Source organism: Phragmites australis, chromosome 5 (assembly GCF_958298935.1).
Source record: "Phragmites australis chromosome 5, lpPhrAust1.1, whole genome shotgun sequence".
NCBI lineage: Eukaryota > Viridiplantae > Streptophyta > Magnoliopsida > Poales > Poaceae > Phragmites > Phragmites australis.
The window spans coordinates 11,894,914-11,919,098 of NC_084925.1; the positions used below are offsets into that span (position 1 = coordinate 11,894,914).

At 44.0% G+C, this 24,185-nt stretch overlaps 1 protein-coding gene across 1 annotated transcript; it reads left to right on the forward strand.

The window, feature by feature from the left end:
* The first annotated feature begins 2,163 nt into the window (after positions 1-2,163).
* LOC133917457 (subtilisin-like protease SBT3.9) lies at positions 2,164-5,581 on the forward strand. The gene is made up of 10 exons (XM_062361356.1): positions 2,164-2,285; positions 2,406-2,497; positions 2,597-2,694; positions 2,777-2,938; positions 3,031-3,641; positions 3,771-3,838; positions 3,944-4,210; positions 4,287-4,404; positions 4,518-4,689; positions 4,791-5,581. Exons 1-10 carry the CDS (start codon positions 2,202-2,204, stop codon positions 5,336-5,338), a joined length of 2,220 nt encoding a protein of 739 aa, XP_062217340.1. The 5' UTR covers positions 2,164-2,201; the 3' UTR covers positions 5,339-5,581.
* The last annotated feature ends 18,604 nt before the right edge of the window (positions 5,582-24,185 follow it).

A 24,185-nucleotide genomic window follows, 5' to 3' on the forward strand; every position in this document is an offset into this window, starting at 1 on the left:
ATATATATATATATATGGGTTACAACGCGATATACAAGGCAAACAACCATCCTACAATTATGTGATTGGGATTGATTCTTACTATCTATACAAAGATACATATCAAATCATGGTTGATCACAAGATTCACCGTGATTCATGTTCCAGTTTGATGGTGTCGTCCTTCTCTTTGACGACGCTCTAGCAAGGCTAGAGATTTGGTTCACCGAGTTAGGGTGCCATCTTCACCGGTGCCCCTCGAGTTCACTGAGCAAGAAGTAGCGGTGGCCCTGTTGACCGCAGTGCAGAGGAGGGTGCTGGTGTTAGAAGGTGAATGGGGTGGTGGGAAGTGGTGGCGGAACCAGCGGTGGTGTTGCCCAAGACGATAAAGGACGTGCCAGTAGGTCTCACGGGAGGATCCACTGCTAGAGATATCGATGAATGTGTTGTCCCTAACCGCGAGAGGAAGAGGCGAGAGGAAGAGGCAAGTGGTGTCTCCTTGCAAAATACCATAGAGAGAGAGAGAGAGTGTGTACCAAGAGAAATCAGTTTTTTCATTGCGCTCCAGCAGATATTTTCTATAGCCAAATTCGCCCAGAAGTGCACCTTTTTACTCAAATTAGTATACAATTTTTTAATCCACTTTTAGGCAGATAAGAAGCTTCATTTATGTAATAAAAACTTCAATATTTTGCAGGAATATAGACACTTGAACATAAAATTCATTTTAAACTCAAATAACTATTGTTTTCAGTAATTGTTGGAGATTTCAGCTCAGGTAATGCGTGTTGTACCTTTATTAATTCGCACTTCCCAAAATACAGTTGACCAAAATTGGAGGATCCTACAGTCAACAACGAACGTGAACTCTGGCGACGGTGGTTTGCTTCCAGAGAGGAGTCCTTTACTTCTGGGCTTAGAGGGAGCGTCTTGGGAGGCAGCCAGCCCAGCAGAGGCGACCCACATTGGGCGGGGCAGCAAGGCGGGACACCACCGGACACGGGTGGTGGAGGATAGCTAGCGAGCAGCGATGGCGGTGCAATTGTGGAGCTAGAAATTTTGGAGGCCAAACTTCGATTTTACCCAGGCTAAAACTACCAAAGTTAAGCTGGCAGTGCCTATTCTCTATGGCGGGCCCCCGTGGAGCCCGGGCAGCGGCCCAGGGTTTGTTGTGGTTAGACTACTTGTTGCATAAATAGAGACGAAAGTATGGTGCTTACCTATAATCAAATCGTTAGTGCGAAAGCAATTCTGCATGGAATGAATTAGCTTACTGCAGCATACCTGCATGCATACTTTTCTACCTTTGGAGAATAGTAGCTGCATGCAGATATCAACTCCTACTAGGCAAAGGCGAAGCCCAGGCAGCGGCCCTGGGTTGCTGTCCGAGCTCCGCCTCTAGCGACGTGGGAGGCAAGGAATCTGTCTGGCGAAATCGAGTTAGCACGGTGGGGATCTGGTGGGAGCAGGGTGAGGCAGGGGTGCAATGTAATGCTGGTGGGAGGGGAGGAAGAAGCACAGGGGCAGTTTTGTTATCAGAAGAAGAAGAGATAAAGAGAAACGTCGGATGAAGATCCAGTGGCTGAAATCACTGACCGTAATTTTTCTTAAAAACAATCACCTGAACAATATTCTCTCCCTTATTAATTTGTCAGTGAAGAAACAAACCGAATCATATCCGTCCGAAGACTACCAATCCTGTCAAAGACTTCTTTTGACAATTTCATTACAAAATATGGCCACCTAAATTAGTACGTGACACAGAGACACTTACTTAACCTCTGCAGCGAGACTAGGTCCTATAAGTTCAAGGAGCAGCTCATGAAGCTTCCGAGTAAGGTCAATTGCTTACATAGACTAATTGCCCAACTTCAATCCACTTCTTTACTCAAATTTGATAAGGTCATTGTCATCGAAAATTTTGATTAGTTCATTGCATCTGAGTTACATATATGAAACCTGAATACTATATCTGCATGGTTCAGTAGTTGTTTAAGCGTGATGGACCAAATCAAGGAACGGAGTTTTCCATTTTCCGTATGAACCTCTGATTTAGTCTTACTCGCGTGCAACCTAACAACGCGTGCAAAGAAGGACAAGTATGTATTGTTCTTGTACCTCATGGTTCTTGTTGGCTGCTAGCCTGCTATATATACATTTATACATGAGAGGGCACAAGGCAACCAAATCAGAGACAACACACAAACTCACTGAAACCGGAGATGGATTTGCGATCAGCTTCCTGTTTTGCTTTGCTACTGGCGCTAGTACTTGTCCTGCCTCTTTCAGCAAATGCTTCGAGCAAAGTAAGATATATGCTTTCTCTTGCCAGAAACTGTGTAACTTATTCGCTTCATCTCTTTACGAGGGTCACTTGTTCTGGATTCTGATACTTTTACATCAAAATTTTATATAAAAAATTTCAGCTCTACATTGTTTACATGGGGGAGAAGAAGCACGACGATCCATCGGTGGTCACCGCGTCGCACCACGACGTACTCGCATCTGTTCTTGGGAGGTACTGTGGTAGTTCAAGCTGCCATTTCTGCATCATCACCGCAAATCACAAATGATTGCTTATATTTACTTCCTTTTTCTCATGTTTCTGATGCAACAGTAAGGATGAGGCACTGAAATCCATAGTCTACAGCTACAAGCATGGGTTTTCTGGCTTCGCAGCAATACTCACTGAATCCCAAGCCAAGACAATTGCGAGTAATAATCAAACACAAGATCGTAAGAACATGTTGAATAATTACTCACATGATCAGTGCAGCTAAGAAATGTTTCGACGTAGGTTTACCTGGAGTCATCAGTGTTAAGGCGAACACTCATTACAAAACCCATACAACTCGGAGTTGGGATTTTCTTGGCATCGACTACTACCAATCGTCATCGTCAGACCTCCTCAAGAAAGCAAAGTACGGCGAAGATGTCATCGTAGGGGTAGTTGATTCAGGTTTGCAACCACACTTCTAGCTACCTGATTTGGAAATCAAATGTTTAAAATTTTAACCATAGACACCTAATGGATTGATGCATATATTACAGGCATATGGCCTGAATCAAGAAGTTTTGAAGACAGTGGATACGGCCCTTTACCGGCAAGGTGGAGAGGCATATGCCAGAACGGCACGGCGTTCAACGCCACGAGCTGCAACAGAAAGATCATCGGCGCGCGGTGGTACACCGGCGGCGTGGACCCCGATGATCTCAAGGGCGAGTACATGTCGGCCAGGGATCAGAACGGCCACGGCACGCACGTGGCCTCGACGATCGCCGGTGGCCAGGTCCGGAATGTGAGCTTCGGCGGCCTGGCCTCCGGCGTGGCACGCGGTGGGGCGCCCCGCGCTCGGTTGGCTGTCTATAAGGCGTGCTGGGGCACAGACTCGTGCGGCAGTGCCGCGGTACTTGCAGCCATCGACGACGCCATAAATGACGGCGTGGACGTGCTTTCGCTGTCGCTGAGCTCCAGTGAGGAGATTCCCGGGACGCTTCACGCTGTGGCGAGAGGGATCACCGTCTTGTTAGCTGCCGGGAACGACGGCCCCGCGGCGCAGACAGTGCGGAATGCCGTGCCGTGGGTCTTGACGGTGGCCGCCAGCACCATTGATCGGTCCTTCCCGACCGTGATGTCGCTCGGCAACAACGAGAAGCTAGTGGTACGTAGCATAATCTTTGAACTAGTGATGCCTCTTAACCAGATGCAGTGAAATTACTCAATTATTAAATTGCAATTAATAATGTTCTACTACAGTAGTTTACTTGAACTCATGTGGTTATATTTCCAGGGGCAATCACTCTACTACAATGCCACAGTGAATACCAGCGACTTCCACGCGCTTATTTCTGCGGACAGGTAATGAAATGAATTAATAGCTAGCCACAAAACAGAACAAATTTGGCAGTTGTGCGCTTTGCTGAACCTTGACTCTGTACAATGGCAACTTGACCGTTTGTGCAGCTGCGACGAAAAGTCTCTGACATCCACCAACGTCACCGGCATGGTCGTGCTGTGCTCCGCGCCGCGGGCGGCGTCCTCATGGCCGCCAGGACAAAGATTCATCGATGCCGCTACCCGCGTCTTCAAGGCAGGGGCGAAGGGCCTGATCTTCGCGCAGCACAACAGCAACCTCCTCGAGACCAACACCTTTTGCGCGGGTTCCATGCCCTGCGTGCTTGTGGACTTCGAGATTGCACACAGGATCGCGTCCTACGCGAACAGCGCGGAGTAAGCGAGATTCCCGCGCGTGTTTCTTCCGTGGCACGGCCACGCGGAGCTAATGCTTGTTCTTTGCCGCGTGCAGGACGCCGGTGGTGAGGATCTCGCAGGCCGTGAGCGTCGTCGGGAGCGGGGTTCTGTCGCCGAGGGTCGCCGCGTTCTCGTCGAGAGGCCCGAGCCCCGTGTTTCCTGCCATAATGAAGGTGACAAGCTCTTGCAATCTGCTATGCATCGTTACATTTACAATGATACGTGCGATCGCCGGCTTATGAATGTGTAAAATTAAACTTGTCTCTCTCCCCATCAATTTGAATAGCCCGACGTAGCTGCACCCGGAGTCAGCATCTTGGCAGCTAAAGGCAACTCGTATGTGCTCATGTCCGGGACGTCCATGGCGTGCCCACATGTCTCGGCCGTCGTCGCGCTGCTCAAGTCGGTTCACCCTGACTGGTCACCCGCCATGATCAAGTCCGCCATCGTCACCACAGGCAAGCATATGGTTCATTGTCAATGCTCTATGTGTGTAAAAGGAACTCTTCGTATCATCTGTAACTAACTCAAATCTTTTTTTGGTTTTGGTCGCTTGCAGCATCTGTGACTGACCGTTTCGGCATGCCGATCCAAGCAGAGGGGGTTCCGAGGAAATTAGCCGACCCGTTTGACTTTGGCGGAGGGCACATGAACCCGGACAAGGCTGCTGATCCCGGCCTGGTCTACGACGTGGACGCTAGAGAGTACACCAGGTTCTTCAACTGCACCCTTGGGCCCAAGGATCACTGCGAGACTTATGTTGGGCAGCTGTACCAGCTCAATCTCCCATCCATCGTTGTGCCGGACCTCAAGGGCTCTGTCACGGTGTGGCGGACGGTCACCAACGTTGGGCCGGTTGGTGTGACTTACAGAGGAGTGGTCGAAGCTCCGGCAGGGGTGGATGTGTCTGTGGAGCCGTCTGTGATCAGGTTCAGTGGTGGCGGTAGCAAGAAAGCAACGTTTCGGGTGACGATCACGGCGAGGCAAAGGGTGCAAGGTGGCTACACATTTGGCAGCTTGACATGGTTAGATGGCAGTACCCACTCGGTGAGAATTCCAGTCGCGGTTCGCACGGTGATCCAGGACTTTGTCGCGGATACATCTTAAATTTATGTCTGTGGTCAGTATCGGTAGTTCTACATGAACATACTTACAATAAGAAACTGTCAGGGGAACATTATATGTATAGTTCTTATCCTGAAGAGATTGTTTCATTCCTTTTTCCTATTGTTTCGTGTACATCATTTATCAGAAAATCCGGATATAGTTAATTATTTCATATTGCTCCATTTGGTATTGAAATGTATCAGGATCATTCGAAACAATAAATGTACCTAAAGCTTTTCATAATATCCATATAAATCAATTGTTTTAGGCCTGTTTGGCACTGTAGTTTCTTTCAACACATATATTTTCCCCTACTTTCGGGTATAACTGTTAGTTGAAAGTGTTTTTTACAGAGATGTGACACTAAAATATACTGTAATTAGTATACATTCTCGTAGTTAACCAGATTACACAACCACACTGAACAACAGTAAAATAACTTTTAATTGAGGCACCTTTATGAACATCAGATGATTTTTTTTTTTGGCAAACGACGAACCTTTGTTTGCTGGGAGGCATTTGACAACAGATGATTGTACACCTTCTAAGCAACTGCTGGGTTTTTTTTAATAAAGAGGTCTCTTTTGCTGATTAAGAGCTAGAGGTTCATGACCCGGTAACAAATTGTGGCCCGGTACCCTACCCTGCCGGATTTTTTCTATTTTAGTTCTTTTGAAATTAATATTTTATAAAGAGTACGAGAGTCACTAAATTTTCAAGAACTAATCCCTTTTGTCATATCAATACATATGGCGTGATCAAGATGTGAGTCATACCATGTACTTTGACGTGACAAAAGAGGTCACGTGCCAAGACGTCGGGACGGGACACTTGTATGGACATCTTGATCACGCCACATGCATTGACGTGTCCAAGTTGTGAGTCACATCATATACTTTGACGTGACAAAAAAGATTAATTTTTAAAAATTTAATATCTCACGTGTTATTTTTAAAATATTAATTTAAAAAAGCTAAAATAAAAAAAAATCTCGCCTTGCCCCTACCCGACTAGAAACTAGGGGCAAAAATGAAAACATAGACAACATACGTCACCATATTTGCTAAAAGAGACAACATATCGGCGTATTTACAAATCTAGCACTCGTATTCGGTATCTCTGATGCGTGTGTAACCTATCATGTACACACATTCGACACATATTACGACGGGGAGAGCTTCGGTGGTCAGTCGCGGCTCTGCTAGGTTGCTCAGGTGAAGGTCAACGGCGCTAGGGCTGCTCAGGTGAAGCTCAACGGCGCTAGGGCTGCTCGGCGGCATGCTCAACCGTACCAAGTTTCAAGCACACGAACTAAATTATATAATTCTTTATCATAAGTAGAATAATTCAAACTTGGCCCACTTAATTTCTCGCTGAAATAGGCAACATGTTTACCTTCTAGAATTAACACACCTCCAATTCTGATCCCGCTAGCATCACACTCTAGCTCAAAAGTCTTACCAAAATCAAGGAGTTGAAGTAAAGGAGCATCGGTAAGTTTCTCTTTGAACAACTTGAATGCTTTTTCTTGTGTAGGTCCCCATTTGAAAACCACTCCTTTATTCGTCAATTCATTCAATAGGGTAGCAATGATGCTGAAATCCCGTACAAAACGCTAATAAAAACCCGTAAGACCATAAATTTTTTTACCTTTTACCAAAATATACTATAATTTGTATACATTCTCGTAGTTGACCGGATCACACAACCACACTAAACAACAGTAAAATGACTTCTAATTGAGGCACCTTTATGAATATCAGATGAACCTTTGTTTTTCTTTTTCTTTTTTCTTTTTTGCAAACAAAGAACCTTTATTTGGTGGGAGGCATTTGACAACAGATGAATGTACACCTTCCAAGCAACTGTTGGGGTTTATCCTTTTAATAAAGAGGTCTCTTTTGCTGATTAAGAGCTAGAGGTTCATGGCCCGGTAGCAAATATTGTGGCCCTGTACCCTGCCTTGCCTGGATTTTTTCCATTTTAAAATTAATATTTTAAAAAGAGTACGTGAGTCACTAAATTTTTAAGAACTAGTCTCTTTTATCATATCAATACATATGGTGTGATCAAGATATGAGTTACGCTATGTATTTTGACGTGACAAAAGGGGCACATGGCAAGACGTCGGGATGGGACACCAGCATGGCCACCTTGATCACACCAAATGCATTGGTGTGACCAAGTTATGAGTCACACCATGTACTTCGATGTGACAAAAGGACTAATTTTTAAAAATTTAATATCCCACGTATTATTTTTAAAATATTAATTTAAAAAGGCTAAAAAAACTCGCCTTGCCCCTACCCGACTAGAAAACTAGGGACAAAATGAAAAAAATAGACAACATACGTCACTGTATTTGCTTAAAGAGATAATATGTTGGCGTATTTACGAATCTAGTACTCGTATTTGGTATATCATATTCCGAAAAAACCTTGGAACGGTGGGCCCAGGCCATATTCGACACCTGAGGTGCCGAATACGGCCCGACCTACCACACCTGTCACTTCCTATCTCTACTTTCGGCGCACGGTCACGTCGTGTCGTTTCGCCATCACTTCCTGTCTGTGATCCTCACAATATAAAATGAGAGCGCGCTCGTGAGGAGTAGCATCAGCGCATGCACGAGCCACAGCGCAAGAGGATAGCAGAAGCGCGAGCAAAGGACGAGAGGAGAGAAGCAGCAGTGCAGAGTGCGGAGAGGAGAGGAGAAGCAACGTGAGGTGAGGAATAGCAGCAGCGTAAGGAGTGAAAAATCAGCTCAAGGTGAGGAAGAGCAGGAACGTGAGATACAATAAGTACTTAAATTATATTTTTAATTAGTATTTGCAGCGATAATAGTAATTAGAGTAAGTAGAGTGTTTAATCTGTTTAATTACATTTGTTCAATTAATATTATTTGCGTAGTTTGATTATATGAATCTGATTATTTGCTTAGTTAGTGTAATAGTAATTAGTGTGAATATGTATAATAGTAATTAGCATGATGTTGTGTAATAGTAATTATTTACTTAGGTTAGTAGATTATATAATAGTAATTAGCGTGAATTTGATTAGTCAAATAAACTTGAGTTGAACAGAAATATTCGATTCAAATCACAGTACACGATAAATTGTTAAATTTATTTTTTAATTAATAGTTGTGTGTGTTGGTTTAATTAGTTTTTTAATGCAATCCATTAAAATTGTGATGCACACATAAACTCCTAGCCTTAGTTAAATAAAAGAAGCAGTTATGAAGTAAAATAGAGGAATATTTTTAGTGTCTTGTACTCACTATAGACTCCATTACTTCTCTCAGCTCACTCAGCACAAAGAAATTTATGAATATGTTAATACTGCAGTGTCAATTTATAATGAGATTGAGTGTTTGCTCAATATAATTTTCATGTTAGTTTAAATAACATTTTAATTCAATATTGAATATTAATTATTTCATATTTATTCAATAATAATGATTTAGTTAGTATTGTTAGTTACTTAAATATTTAGCATGTGTATCGTGCAAATATCTAAGTAGTAATTTTATTAGATGTACCTTTGTTTAGCAGATACGATATGACTTTCCATATTTATGTCGGAGAGCGTCCTGCGGTTTTGCACAGAAGGTTCGTAACAATTTAGAATTGTCAACACATAGAGAGTTCGGTTGAGGTATCTAATGACCTAGATGACCTAAAATCACATGTTATGAGCTGTTTACGTGTAAATCAACAATCTCATACTATTGTTCTATAGGTTATGCGGCCACGGGTTGTTCCAAACAGCTCGATCGTTGTCTATACATTGTTCGAGATGAGAAGGAACAACGCATGGGCTTTGTACTCATGCAAGATATTGGAGGAGAACTTTGATATGAGGGTGTACGTAAACATAGTGCCACGACTGGTGCATGGTGATGTAGTGACTATCGTGAAAGGATCAGACCAGCAGGTGATGCATGACGAGGATGGAGGGTATGTCGGGGAGGGCAGTTCCCATAGAGAGGGAGCCAGAGTGAACCCTTCTGATGTAGATGCAGGATGCATGGATGATAAAGACGGTGGTAGCGAGGATGAAGAAGATGCTGACAATGATGACCCAGTGCCAACAATCTAGTACTTTCGTAATGCTGGTTTGCTGGATTGTGCTGTCGTTGGGTATAACACCTTATCTAACTGGGGATACCAGAATAGGATCATCCAGGTTGGGCAACAGTTTCGTAACAGTGGAGAGGTCGTCCACTTTATTAGAAACTATGCTGTAATGATAAGAAGGGATCATAAGTGCATCCAGTCTAACCTTACGGAGTATGAGATCAGGTGTATCAAGCACTTGATTTGTCCTTACTTCGTACGAGCACATAATTTGAAATATGAGAACAATTTTATGATCAGTAGATACACCCCACATACATGTAGCGAAGAGGCTATTAGGAATATGAGCTATACCGTTGATGCAAGGTTCATAGCCCAGCTCCTCAGCACCCTTGTTGGCACGAATATTTATTTGTCACCAAAATCCATTATGGAGGAGGTGTAGACTAAGACGGGTATGTTGATTAATTACCACACCGCGTGGATGAGGGAAGCATAAGGCATTAAAGAGGTTATTTGGAAGTTTCGAGAAGTCTTACAACTATGCTCTGAAGCTACTGCAGAAGATTGTCATGACGAATCTATGGACTCAGTAGGCGATGGTGGATAAGCCGATCAAGCTAGAGAATGGGTCATACAGTACCACTGACCAATACATCATTAAATTATTCTGGTCCTTTGGACTTTGTCACGGATACATATTAAATTTATATCTGTGGTCAGTATCGGTAGTTCTACATGCACATACTTACAATAAGAAACTATCAGGGGAACATTATATATATAGTTCTTATCCTGAATAGATTGTTTCATTCCTTTTGCCTATTGTTCCGTGTACATCATTTATTAGAAAATTTGGATATAGTTAATTATTTGATATTGCTTCATTTGGTATTGAAATGTATCTGGATCATTTGAAACAATAAATGTACCTAAAGCTTTTCATAAGATCCATATAAATCAATTGTTTTAGGCCTGTTTGGTACTGCAGTTGCATTTGAATACATTTATTTTTTTCCCCTACTTAAAATGTTGGTGCAAACTCAACTCTCTGTGCAATCGTGCAAACCGCAACTCTAGACCATCAGATCCGCATCCAAAGGCGTCATGCGAGCCCACCATCCCGTCGTGGCTGTTTTGCAAACCCCCCCCCCCCCCCAGAAAGTTGAATGATTTGCGATTTGGTCCCAAGTTTGCCCGCCCGCTGCTGCAGGCAAAATCGGAGGAGCGCCATCAGGTTTAGGGATGAAAACGGACGGGAACGATCGAGAAAACTCTCTAACTGTTTTCATTTTCATATTTTCTCTACCGGACGGAAAAGAAAACGAAATAGGTGGGAACGGGAAAAAACCAAAAACAATCGGACATAATCGGAGGGTCCAAAACGAACCAATCCGATCGGGAAAATGCCGGTATCGGTCGGGATTCAAAAACACAAAATGGAAACACCGACCTACAGAACAATCAAGATATGTCAACATGTATAAGTTTAACATTATCTTCAGATAACACTGAATTATTAAGTTTAATGGACCAATCCAATCAGCAAGTTGCATTAAAGTAAAAAAAAAAGTCATATGATTTTTCGATTCACATGACATCATTTTTTATCAATATTTGACTCAAACAATACAAGATACAAATATACAACAATATAAGTCTTAAGACCGAGTAGTAGCTCGGTTGGTTCGCTCCTAGTGGCAGACTGACAGGGACGGCCAGTTGTGGGTTTGATCCCTAGGATCGACCCATGAGCCTCATCGGGGATTTTTCCTTAGTAGTTAGAGGTATGCACACACGTGCTCATTTAACAAGAATATATCTGTAACGTGTATGCTTAGAACATGCACGCGTGTACGTGTGTTAGGCGTAAGTGTGATGTAAGTGGGTTATGTACGTTATGTTTTGTATCCTTCTAAAAAAGAACCACATAAACCCTAACTCGATACTTGAGCATATAATAAACATAAGTGATAAGTTTTAATAAAGACATAAGTGAGCGTAGGGGTGAAAACGGACGGAAATGGTCGGAAAAACCTCCTACCGTTTTCACTTTCATATTTTCTCAGCTGGACAGAAACAAAAACAGAATAGACGGGAATGAGAAAAAACAAAAACTAACTGAAAAAATGAACAACAGTAAAATGACTCTTAATTGAGGCACCTTTGTGAACATCAGATGAACCTTTGTTTTTCTTTTCTTTTTTTTTTGCAAACGATGAACCTTTGTTGGTTGGGAGGCATTGAACAACAAATGATTGTACACCTTCCAAGCAACTGCTGGGGTTTTTAATAAAGAGGTCTCTTTTGCTGATTAAGAGCTAGAGGTTCATGACTCGGTAACAAATTGTGGCCATGTACCCTGCTCTGCCCATATTTTTTTAGCTTTTTTTAAACTAATATTTTAAAAGGAGCATGAGGACACTAAATTGTTAGAAACTAATCCTTTTTATCACGCTAAAGTATATAACATTACTCATACTAAAGTCCATGACATGACTCACACCTTTAGCGTGACAAAGGGGCCATGTGGCAAGGCGCTAGGACGGGACACTAGTGTGGCTATCTTAGTTACGTTATATGTATTAGTGTGATCAAGTTGTGAGTCACGCTATATATTTTGGTATGATAAAAGGAGCTAGTTTTAAAAATTTAGTGTAACATGTGTTCTTTTTAAAATATTAATTTAAAAAAGCTAAAATAAACATAAAATCTCTCCATGCCCCTACCCAATTAGAAAACTAGATACCCTCACCATTCCGCAAATCAGAGTCCTATACTGTCGGACCCCTCCTCTGGGGTCACCTCGTGTAGCTCATACCAGTCCCTGGACCAGTAGCTGGTACGCACAAACTCCAACAGAAGTAGACATCACAGTCATACATCGAATAAATACGATAATAGAGTACAACACAGAGTTCATTACAACAGAAGCCCGAAGGCATAAATTGACAAACTCTCAAAGCACAGTGGAAACACATAAAAACGACCCAAGCACTACATGCAGCTTGAGTGGAGACAAAACCGACTTCTCTAATCTTCATCTTCTCTTTCGACGAAGTCAGCCTCTGGATCATCTGGATCCACAATTAACAAGTGTGAGTACATAAGATACTCAGCAAGTCCTACCTCAAGGGGGAAAATTAGATGCTTAAAGGTAGATCAAGGATAAGGCTATAGAGTCTTTTAGGTTTTGTGGAAAGCTAACTTTGTTGATGCAAGGTTCATTTTGCAAAGACTAACTTCAATAAAAATATTTTCGAAGAGAACAAATAAGTTGAGCTTATGGGGGTTGACGGCCCTGGGGGAGATACATCTGTCCCTCCAGTTCCCACAAGACTTTGCCAGCGAACACACAGTCCAGGAGGCTTAGGGCACAAGGCCAAAACCCTTCTTTTTGAAAACACGGGCACACAGCCCACTCACACACCAAGGAGATACTCACGCCAAAAAGCTAATCATTGTGACCAAACCATAACACGTCCTTGACCGAGGACACGTCTATCCGAATAGGTTTAACACTCTGTAGAGGTTGTATACTTAACCACAAGATATGCACAGGCTCCCACCTTAGCAACTGGTGAGGCCGTCATAATAAGACGCAACGACCTCACAACAAAGCCATATCCACCAATAGGGCACTAAGATACCAAGGGCCTTAGAAGGTTCACGGGAAAGATCACTTAGCAATCCCAAGGCTTGACTTAGCCTCAATAATATCACCAACCGGACCTTGGGCTACACACTACCCAAGTCTTCTCCTGGTCCCCATTGCCACTACCGGCCTCCAGGTGGGTACCGCACTAAGTCAGAGGGGTTAGGTCAAGTCCTGTCCATACAGGCCATGTGGTTGTACGAGTGGATACTAGGTGAGATGTCACAGCGAACCGGTCCTTATACGACCGAGGCAAGAGTCTCCCAGCAAGAACACCACAAAGCTGAACCTTGCTCCAAGGTGGCTCCCACCTTTGTGGGGCACCTTACTCACCATCGTCAACACTACTCTAGAGTTTTCCCAAGAACACAAGTGTTACATGCACACGCACAAGCACACATCACTTCACATTGTAAAGCATGATTTATCATATGTAAATAATCTAGTTCTTTCTTTTGAGCAAAGCAATCCTAAGCATACTAGTAAACAAGCGTTCATCCAAACAATCATTATAGTCGATGTTGGGAACCTTCTAGGGTTTCAACGGAATAAAGGTAACAATGACAAGGCATGGGATAAACAAGCTGGGTCATAACTATTCTAGCATTTCCTTAAGAAATATAACTATTAATCTAATCATGCATACTCCTATTGTTTGAAACAATGGCTCTACGGGTTGTATTTGAAAATATAGGATCAACATGATCAACGGTTGTAGGACTTGCCTTGGTTGAAATCCTCGTCTGCTCCTTCTTCAAACTTCGGGTCCTCGGGGTCTTCCTCGAATGCTCCTTCCTCTAATAATCGCAACAATGACATAGGCACAATCAATCAAATAATTAAAATAATAGTCAAATAATTTACAAAAATTATGAAATTGATATGATTGGATAGATCTCGAATTTAGATAAATATTGGTGGAAGAATCGATGAAAACGGAGTTAGGACGGAGGAGAAACGGGCTTCGAAAGTTTTACGGGAGAAAAATTCAAAAAAAAAGAAAAGGGGAGAATATTCCAGGAATATTCGGCTGAGTCGGCTCGGGATTAGACTTGGCTCTCGGCTTGGCTCGGCTCAGCGACTCGGTTTTGTCGGTGGGCTCAACGGCTCACGGCTCGGCTCGGTTTTGCGGCTCGGCTCGACTAATATGGGGCCCACTCGTCTGCTGTGGAGGGAGGGGGTATAAAAGAGAGAGAACAGAGAGAGAAGAGGGGCGGCTCGACTGTGGAGAGCGCGACGGGGAGAGAGAGGGGCAGCTTGGGTGGGCCTTGCCAACCGGATCTGGCCGGCGGGCGGTCGAGGCCGGGGAGGTGGCTTCGGCCTAGCGGCTGGCAGCGGTGGCCGATAGCGGGGAGGACGACGGTAGCCCGGCGACGAGAAAGCGGTGTTGGCCGGCGACGGAGGAGACCCAGGTACGCTAAAGGAGGGAGAGGGAAGGGGAGAAGGGGGGCCGGGGAGCTCACCGGCGGCGGGGATTCTCGGAGTGAGGTGGCGAGGTGCTCGGAGGGGCTCGGGGAGAGAGAGAGAATGAGTAGACATGAGGTGGGTGAAGGCACTGTTCACCCTTATATAGCCCGGCGACCGGGCGGCGCGAGAGGCGAGGTGGCTCGGGGCACGAGGCAGCGTGGGGCGCGAGGCGATGGCGTGGGGCGCTTGGCGGCACGGGGCACGACAACTGCTGATGCGGCGGGGTGATGGGACAGTGCGGCGCAGCGCGGTGCGACAGCGGCGGTGGCAGTCGGGTCACGGGGAGGGGACGAGAGAAAGAGAAGAGAGAGAAAGGGGGGGAGAGAGAGAGAGGGGAAAATTTTAGGGATTTGACAAACCTACCCCACTTAGGAAAATCTCGTCCTCGAGATTTGAGGTTCTTCTTCGAAGAGGTAGGGGAACTCCTTCCGAAGATCATCTTCACGCTCCCAGGTAGCTTCAACCTCAGTGTGGTTGCTCCACTGCACTTGACAGAATCTGACCACAGATCTTCTGGTTTGTCGCTCTATTGTATCTAATATTTTTATTGGTCACTCTTGGTACCGTAGGTCCGATTGAATGTCCATCACTTCTAACGGTACTTGCTCTTCAGGAATCCTTAAGTACTTCTTCAACTGTGATACATGGAAGACATTGTGAATGTCTGCCATTTCCTCTGGAAGTGCGAGACGGTATGCCATGGCACCTATCCTGTTTAGTATCTTGTATGGTCCAATGTATCGGGGTGCTAATTTTCCTTGAATCCGAAATCTTCGTGTGCCTCTTATCAGCGATACCTTCAGATACACATGATCTCCTACTTCGAACTCAAGATTTCTCCTCCTAGTGTCGGCATAACTCTTTTGCCTGCTTTGAGCTGCTTTCAAATTCTCTCTTACTTTGGCTACATGCTCTTCAGCCTCCTTTATTAAGGATGGCCCATAGAGACAGCGTTCTCCGACTTCAGACCACATAAGAGGGGTTCTGCACTTTCTCCCATATAATGCCTCGAAGGGTGACATCTTCAGACTTGTCTGATAGCTGTTGTTATAAGAGAACTCTGCATAAGACAAACTTTTCTCCCAATCTTTTCCATACGTGAGCACACAAGCTCCCAGCATATCTTCTAGGATTTGATTCACTCGTTCTGTCAGCCCATCGGTCTGTGGGTGATAGGCTAAGCTGTAGTCAAGCTTGGTTCCTAGGGTGGTATGTAGGCTTTTCCAGAATCTTGCGGTGAATTGAGGACCGCGATCTGATACAATTCTACTTGGGACTCCATGAAGCTTGAGGATATTATCCACATACAACTATGCTAGCTTATCTCCTCCATAAGTTACTTTTACTGGTATGAAATGAGCTACCTTGGTCAGACGGTCTACTATGACCCATATAGAATCATTTCCTCTTTGAGTACGGGGTAATCCCATAACAAAGTCCATCTCAATTTCATCCCACTTCCAAACTGGGATAGGAAGTGATTGCAATAATCCTGCTGGTTTCTGATGTTCTGCCTTAACCCTCTGGCATATGTCACAGCATGCGACAAATCTAGCTATGTCCTTCTTCATTCCTGACCACCAGTATTTCTCCTTTAAGTCCAGGAACATCTTTGTCGACCTAGGGTGGATCGAATAGGCAGAATTATGGGCTTCGTCCATAATGAGTTTCCTAAACTCTTCTTTATAAGGAACACAGATCCTATCTTTGTACCATAAAGTTCCTTGGTCATCTACTCGGAATCCAGATGTCTTTTCTTCTCTGGTTTGGATCTTAATTTTTTGTAGCTCTTCATCTTCTTCTTGAGCTTTTCGGAGTTGGCCTTCTAAGGTAGGTTGGACTATCAAGGTATTGACATAACCTTCATTGACTATTTGGAGGTTTAGGTGTTGAATTTCCTTAAGTAGCTCTGGCCTCCGTTTCTGAACTTTCAGGTTGTAGCAATGAGCCTTCCTGCTAAGGGCATCTGCTACGACATTGGCCTTGCCTGGATGATACTGGATATCCAGATTATAGTCCTTAATCAACTCCAACCATCTTCTTTGCCTTATGTTTATGTCTGGCTGGGTGAAGATATACTTCAGACTCTTGTGATCCGTGCTTATTTCCAATTAAGTAGTGTCTCTAGAGCTTAAGGGCATGCACTACGGCTGCTAGTTCCAAATCATGGGTTGGGTAATTCTTCTCGTGCTCTTTTAACTGTCTAGATGCGTAGGCAACTACCTTACCATCTTGCATTAGGACACATCCTAATCCTTGCCTAGAAGCATCACAGAATACCATGAAATCCTTGTAAATATCTGGCAAAGTTAGCACTGGGGCTGTGATTAATCTATCTTTTAGCTCTTGAAAGCTCTTCTCACAAGCCTTGGTCCACTGAAAGGGTTTCTCCTTTTGGGACAGTTCAGTCATAGGTTTTGCTATCTTCGAGAAACCTTCTATGAACCTCCGATAGTATCCTGTCAATCCAAGGAAACTTCTGATATGTGTTACATTGGTCGGCGGTTTCCAATCTACGACTGCTTTAACTTTAGCAGGATCCACTGCTACTCCTTCTTTCGTTATGATGTGTCCAAGAAAAGCAACTTTCTTTAGCCAAAATTCACACTTATTAAATTTGGCATAAAGCTCATGGGCTCTTAATCTTTCTAAGACTATTCTTAGGTGCTGTTCGTGCTCTTCGGCACTCTGAGAGTATATGAGTATGTCGTCAATGAAGACTACGATAAACTTATCTAACTCTTCCATGAACACCTTGTTCATTAAGCTCATAAAGTAAGCAGGAGCATTGGTTAATCCAAAGGACATTACTGTGAACTCGTACTGTCCATACCGGGTTACAAAGGCTGTTTTAGGTATGCCACTTTCCTGAACCTTTAGCTGGTAATACCCTGACCTCAAGTCAATCTTAGAAAAGAACTTGGCTCCTTGCAGTTGATCGAAGAGGTCATCGATCCTGGGCAGTGGGTATTTATTCTTTATTGTTACTTCATTTAGGGCTCGGTAGTCTACAGACATCCTAAGGCCACCATCTTTCTTCTTCACAAACAAGACAGGCGATCCCTACGGGGATGAGCTAGGCCTTATATATCCTTTCTCTTGCAACTCTCCTAGCTGCTTCTTTAACTCTACTAGTTCATTTGCTGCCATACGGTAGGGTCTCTTGGCCATTGGGGATGTTCCAGGGATAAGATCTATAATGAATTCTATTTCCCGGTCAGGTGGCATTCCAGGTAGTTCCTCTGGGAACACATCTGGGTACTCCTTCACTATGGGCACTTTGTTCGGAGTGGTGGCTTCCAAGTTGCACAACATGTGCTTGGGTTTTGGTCCCTTAGGCTGACATTCCACTTTAATACCATGGTTGTTAACTATGGTGACTTTTCGGTAGCCACAAGCTATGTTGCCTTGACATTTGGCTAACCAATCCATCCCAAGGATGATATCTATTCCATCAGATTGCAGAACCACTAAGTCCGCTAGGAACTCTACCCCACTTATTATAATTTTAACCCGAGGGCATCCTAATAGGCACTTGATTTCCACTCCGGAAGAGCGTATCATAAGGGGGGTTTTAAGCATAACAGTTGGAATCCTATGCTTAGCAACAAATTTTGATGATATGAATGAATGCGAAGCTCCAGAATCAAATAGTACTATTGCTAGAGTTGAATTGACAATGAACTCACCGAAGATGACGTCCGGTGCTTCCTGGGCGTCACGAGCATCGATGTGGTTGACGCGACCTCTTCCAAAGGATTGTGTTGTCCTCTTCTACTGTCCTGAGGCTTGCGGTCCACCACGTCCAACTCTCAACGCTGCTGTCCTAGCACTTGCTGCGAGGTTCGTTGGGGCTCATGCCGCAGTGGGGTTCTTGTGTGGGCAGTTGGCTATCACATGCTCGGGCTCCCTACAATTGTAGCAGACTCTGTCTTTATTCCTCTCCGTCACCTGTGCAACAGTTCCACTGCTATTCTACTGACTTGCTGGGTGCTGGCTGCGGTAGGCTGAATTTGCTGGTTGGCTATATCCCTGAGACCGATACTGCATGGTTGGTTGGTGTTTTGGCTTCTGGTAGTTGCTACGTCTGGGCCTTGCAAACCTTTCCTGCTGCTTTTGCTTTTGTGCCAAAAACTTGCGCTTTCGGTCATTGTCTCCTTCAGTCTTGGCCTCCTCTACGATGATGGCTCGATTAATCATCGTATTGAAGTCCGGGTAAGTACTTGCAGACAAGTGTGTCTTCAGGGTACTATGCAGTCCCCTTCTAAAGCGGTCCTGCTTCTTCTTATCTGTGTTCACATCCTCAGGGGCATAGCGAGAGAGCTTGGTGAACTTGCGGATGTACCGATTCACGGTCATGGACCCTTGCTTCAAGTCACGGAACTCTGCTGCCTTCATCTCGATGATCCCTTCGGGAATGTGATACCTCCTAAATTCCTCCTGGAATTCCTTCCATGTGATGGCACTAGCATCTTCTACTGCTTCTTGGTTGTTTTCCCACCATTCTAAGGCTGCTCCTGTTAGTTGGTGTGATGCCAAAAGAACTCTTTCATAGTCGCTGGGGTTTACAACATCCAGCTTCCTGTTTATGCCCTATAGCCAATCATCTGCTGCTAAAGGGTCATCTTCGGTGTGGTCAAAGGTGGCTGTCCTCAGTCTCATGAACTCAATCATTTTGGACTGTGGCCCCTAACCATGCCCACGGTTGCCTTGAATGCCTTGTGCTATGGCTTCGGTCAGACGATTTGCCATCAAAGCCACAAGTTCCTCCACAGACGGTGGGGGTGGTAGTTGTCCTCTGAGTTGGTTGTTCTAGCCATAACCTTCTGGCTCTTGGTTTACTTCTTCATCATGGTCTAGCTCTTCCATGACTGCTCTTTGGGCTTGGGGAAATAGTGGGGCTTGCCTAACCCATCCGCCTCAGTTCTGATTTCCACCTCTGGTTCGTGGTCTTCCTCTGGGTTGTCACCCCACTTGAATCTCACTAGCGGCCTCGTATCCTTCATGAGCTTGACACCCTTGGCGTGGCTGGATCCGGGTTGTCCTCTTAGGTGGCATCTGCTTTGAAGGTGGGAGAAAAGGTAAGGCATAAAAATTAAATGGGAGTTTAAAAGGCATAAAAATCTGTAATGCAGCCCCAAGTATAAGTCATCGATTGATTGTAGATGACTTCCTACTTCTTCTTAAAGCAAATATCTGAAATGCTAGAGAGGTTGATGTATTCTCACCATTTATGAAGCTTCATCAGGCCAAGCTATCAATAAAGACAAATCAACCATCCTTTTCAGCAAGAACACATGACTGGAAGAGAAGAAAGAAATGATGTCTCAGTTGAACATCTTTATATAGGGCTTTTCGGGGAAGCATCTAGGACTGCCAGTATACATTGGTAAGTCCAAATCAAAAGCCTTTGAATATGTAAAAGAGAGAGTATGGAATAAAATACAGGGATGGAAGGAAAAAAATGTTATCCAAAGCTGGGAAGGGAATTCTTATTAAACCAGCTGCACAAGCCATTCTTGTTTATGCCATGCATGTTTTGATCTCACTAAATCCCTTTATGATGACATAAGCTCAATGATAAGCTGGTATTGGTGGAGTCAAATTGATAAAGAAAATAAAATCCACTAGGTTAGCTGGGAGAAATTAACAAAACCAAAAAAGAATGGTGATATGGGATTCAGGGATTTATATGCTTTCAATTTAGCCATGCTAGCGAGACAATTTTGGAGAATTCTTCAAAATCCCCTTTCATTATGTTCGCAGGTGTTTCAAGTTAAATATTTTCCGAATAAAACATTTCTAGAAGCTGAAGCAAGGAGTGAGATTTCGTCCTGTTGGAGAAGTATTTTGAAAGGAGTACAAGTCATCAAAAATGGAATGATTTGGAGAATAGGAGATGGAGAAAATGTCAATATATGGGCCAATCCATGGATACCGAGAGGCATCTCCAGATGCATCACTTCACAAAGGGGTAATCAAATTATCTCCAAGGTTGTAGAATTGATGGACCCGACAACTAGCTCCTGGGATTTGCAATTAGTGCAACAAACTTTTAATGAGGAAGATGCACAAGCCATTCTTCAAATTCCAATTCATGATAATTCAGAAGATTTCCCAGCATGGCACTTTGATAAGAAAGGAAAGTTCTTGGTAAAATCAGCATACCAGGTGGTTCTGGATTGTCAAGCAAGAGAATCAAGACAAGGACTACCATCTACATCAAGTCATAGCGATGAACAGGGGAATCCAATATGGAAGAAGCCTTGGGCTTTACCATTACCAGGCAAAATACTGCGTTTTCTCTGGCAAGTAGTAAATAATAACCTCCTATTGAGAATGAAATTAATGGGCAGAAGCATGGATGCAAACACAAGATGTCCTATATGTTATCACCTAAATGAAGATAGGGGACATTGCTTTCTCAAATATAAAAAAGTCAGAGGAGAATGGAGATTAGCAAATTTGGAGGACGTCAGAATCAAGTTAAGCAAATGCCCAAATGCATTACTGATGATGGAAGAAATCCTCAAACTGGACTATACAAATTGCCAAAAGGTATGCATTATTATGTGGATCTGGTAGTTCGAGAGAAAGAAAGCTAATCAAGGAGATTCAATCAGAAGCCTGGATGAGATTATGTTTTCTATTCAATTTCATCTTACAGAACTCCAACCGAACCGTAAACTAAAGAAACAAGGAAGGCAAGAAAAGCAGCAGGTGTGGTCTCCTCCCCCAAGCAATTATTTGAAAATTAATATTGATGGAGCGTTCCGACAAGCATTTCGATCTGGTGGATGGGGCTTTACCATCAGAAATGATCGAGGTGATATGTTGTTAGCGGGAGCTGGTAATCTACTTGCCATTTCTGATCCACTGCATGCAAAAACTTTGGCCCTACTTCACACCGTTCAAGAGGTGAGCAGGATGAGATGCTAGAAAGTGGTTTTGGAGACAGACGTTATGGCCCTCAAATAAGCAATTACAAGTGATGCCTTCGACTACTCCACTTTGGGTGACATATTTAGAGATATTAAATGTATAATGCAATACTCTTTTCAATCTTGAAAAAGAAATTTTTCCAAGGGCATGTAATATTTCACCACATTGTCTAGATGTGCATGGTGCCAATATGGAGTGGGAAAGCTATCATGTCTGACTTGACCCGTTTCCATGTTATGTGAAAGACTTGATTGATGGTGCTTTGCCCAGCTCGTTTAGTTAATGGAATACACTGTGTTCCTTTCTAAAAAAAACAAAGTCCTTCAATTGCACTCTTGGGCCCAAGGATGACTGTGAGACCTATCTTGGGCCCAACGTTGGGCCAGTCGATGTGACTTACCAAGCAATGGTCAAAGCCCCGGTAGTAGATGTGTTCCTAGAGCCATCTGTGATAAGGTTCAATGGCAGTGCTACCAAAAAAGCAACGTTTCAGGTGACAATCACATCTAGGCAAAGGGTGCAAGGTCGCTACACATTTGGCAGCTTGACATGGATGTAGGCTGGACGAAAAGCTCGAAGCTCGTGAATTAGCTCAGCTCATGTCTGGCTCGAATCGATTCAGCTCAGCTCATTCCAAAATCTAACGAGCCAAATTTTTAGTTCGTTTAGATAATGAGCTGGCTCGAGCTAGCTTGTGAGCAACTCGCAAGCCAAACGAGCTAGGAGGGCCCATATAACATTGTGTAGCCCAATAGCCTATTTGCATAACCAAATATATACCCCTGCTACTAGGAACCCTAATGCAACATCCCATTTCTATTCTCCCGCAACCACCACAACCTGTGCTTACAGGATGAGGGCTCGACCGCTCGAGGCATGGGCACGAGGGCTACGAGGCCCAAGCGTCGAGCCGCCAACTGTCGGCAACTCAGTGAGCGATGAATCGACAATGCCATCCTCCATCCAAAGCAGTCCTCAATCCCCCGTCCATGACATCCATGCCGTCGGTCACCCAGGTCCCCATCCACCTCAGCTACTCAGTGTCATCACGGTCCTCTATCCACGGCTCCAACTGTCCTTCGTAAGGGTGGCAATTTCCCCCGTTGGGTCAGGTCCCCGCGGGTTTCAGACCCGACGGGGGCGGGTTCAGGTGTAAAAAAAACCCCGCGAAGCTATCGGGTCGGGTCTTAACTTGGGTCGGGTTCGGGTTCGGGTCTGTCTTTTCACCAGTGGGTGTCACCCGAAACCCCGCCCACCCAGTGCCCGCGCCCGCCCTGCCGCGCCCCTCCCGCCCGCCCCACCCTGCTCCGCCCCACCCCGCTCGCCCGCCCCGCCGCGCCCACCCGCCCCGCCCCGACCCGCCGTCGTCACAGTACTGGGTTTTAGGTTGCACCGTCGGGTTTCGAGTCCCCATCGGGGCCGGGGGCGGGGGTGGTTTTGCGCTCGATATTGATTTCGGGTTCAGGTCGGGTTTGACGAGTCGGGTTTCGGGTTCGGGTCCGTTCCAGCAAAACCCGGTGGGGGCAGACCCGTTGCCATCCCTAGTCCTTCGACAGCCAAGACATGTCGTCCTCCATCCTAAGGTACCCTTTAACCCTTTCCGTCTCTTCTCCCGTGTAGTCCTACTAGATCTAGTGCAACTACTATACTAATTTGAGATGCACATGTCTGTAGAAAATTGTGACCTTGGCTATTAGTTTGTCGCAAGTTGCAGCAACACCAACATATGACCAAGTCCAAGTTGAAGCTGTAGTCGCTAGTCGTCTTACTGTTATAGATCAGAACATATAGTTTGATAAAATCAGTTCTATATGAATCAAATTATGAATACATGTATGAATATGAACATATAATGTATGTTTGTGTACCGAAACGATTGACTTGCAGAATGGTAAGTTTGTTATAGAGAAATGAGCACGAGGGAATTGTCATTAACTGACTCGCGAGTCAAACGAGCTAACTCGAGCTTTTAACGAGCCGAGCCAGCTTGTTATCTAAACGAGCTTAACTGAGCCGAACAAGCTGGCTCAACATCCAGCCCTAGTTAGATGGCAGTACCCACTTGATGAGAATTACAATCATGATACGCATGGTGATCTAAATTTTTTTATATGCGGTCACTGCCAATGGTCCTGCATACACAAACTTATATATAATAAGCAAATGTGTAGGGAACACCATTCAGTTCCTATCCTAAATAGTTGTTTATTCCTTTTTCCCATTGTTTGATGTACACCATTTATGAGCAAATCTAGATACAATGAATTATTTCCGACTGTTTCATTTAGTGCTGTGTATCTTGATCATTATAGCAATAAATGTACCTAAAGCTTTTCAAAAAGATCTATATAAATCAGTTATTTCAGGCATGTTTGGCATTTTGTTGCCTTTGAAAACATTTATTTTTCCCTACTATTGTGTATAACTGTTAGTAGAAAGTAGGTTACTTCTAATACTTTGTTTTTTAGATGATGTTTAAGAGGAGGAAGAGTAAAAAATTAATATTAAAAAATAAGTTTCTAATATATACATGTGTCTTATCAGTTTTTTAAGATCTCTCAAAATAATTTATTATCTCACAATCATCTAAGATTGCTTAAAAAGTTAGTTTTTTTCAAAAATATAAGCTCTTTCTTTTTATCTTTAAATTACTTACCATATCAATTTTTTACTTATAGTACCTAAGAGTGAAATCCGTGGAAAC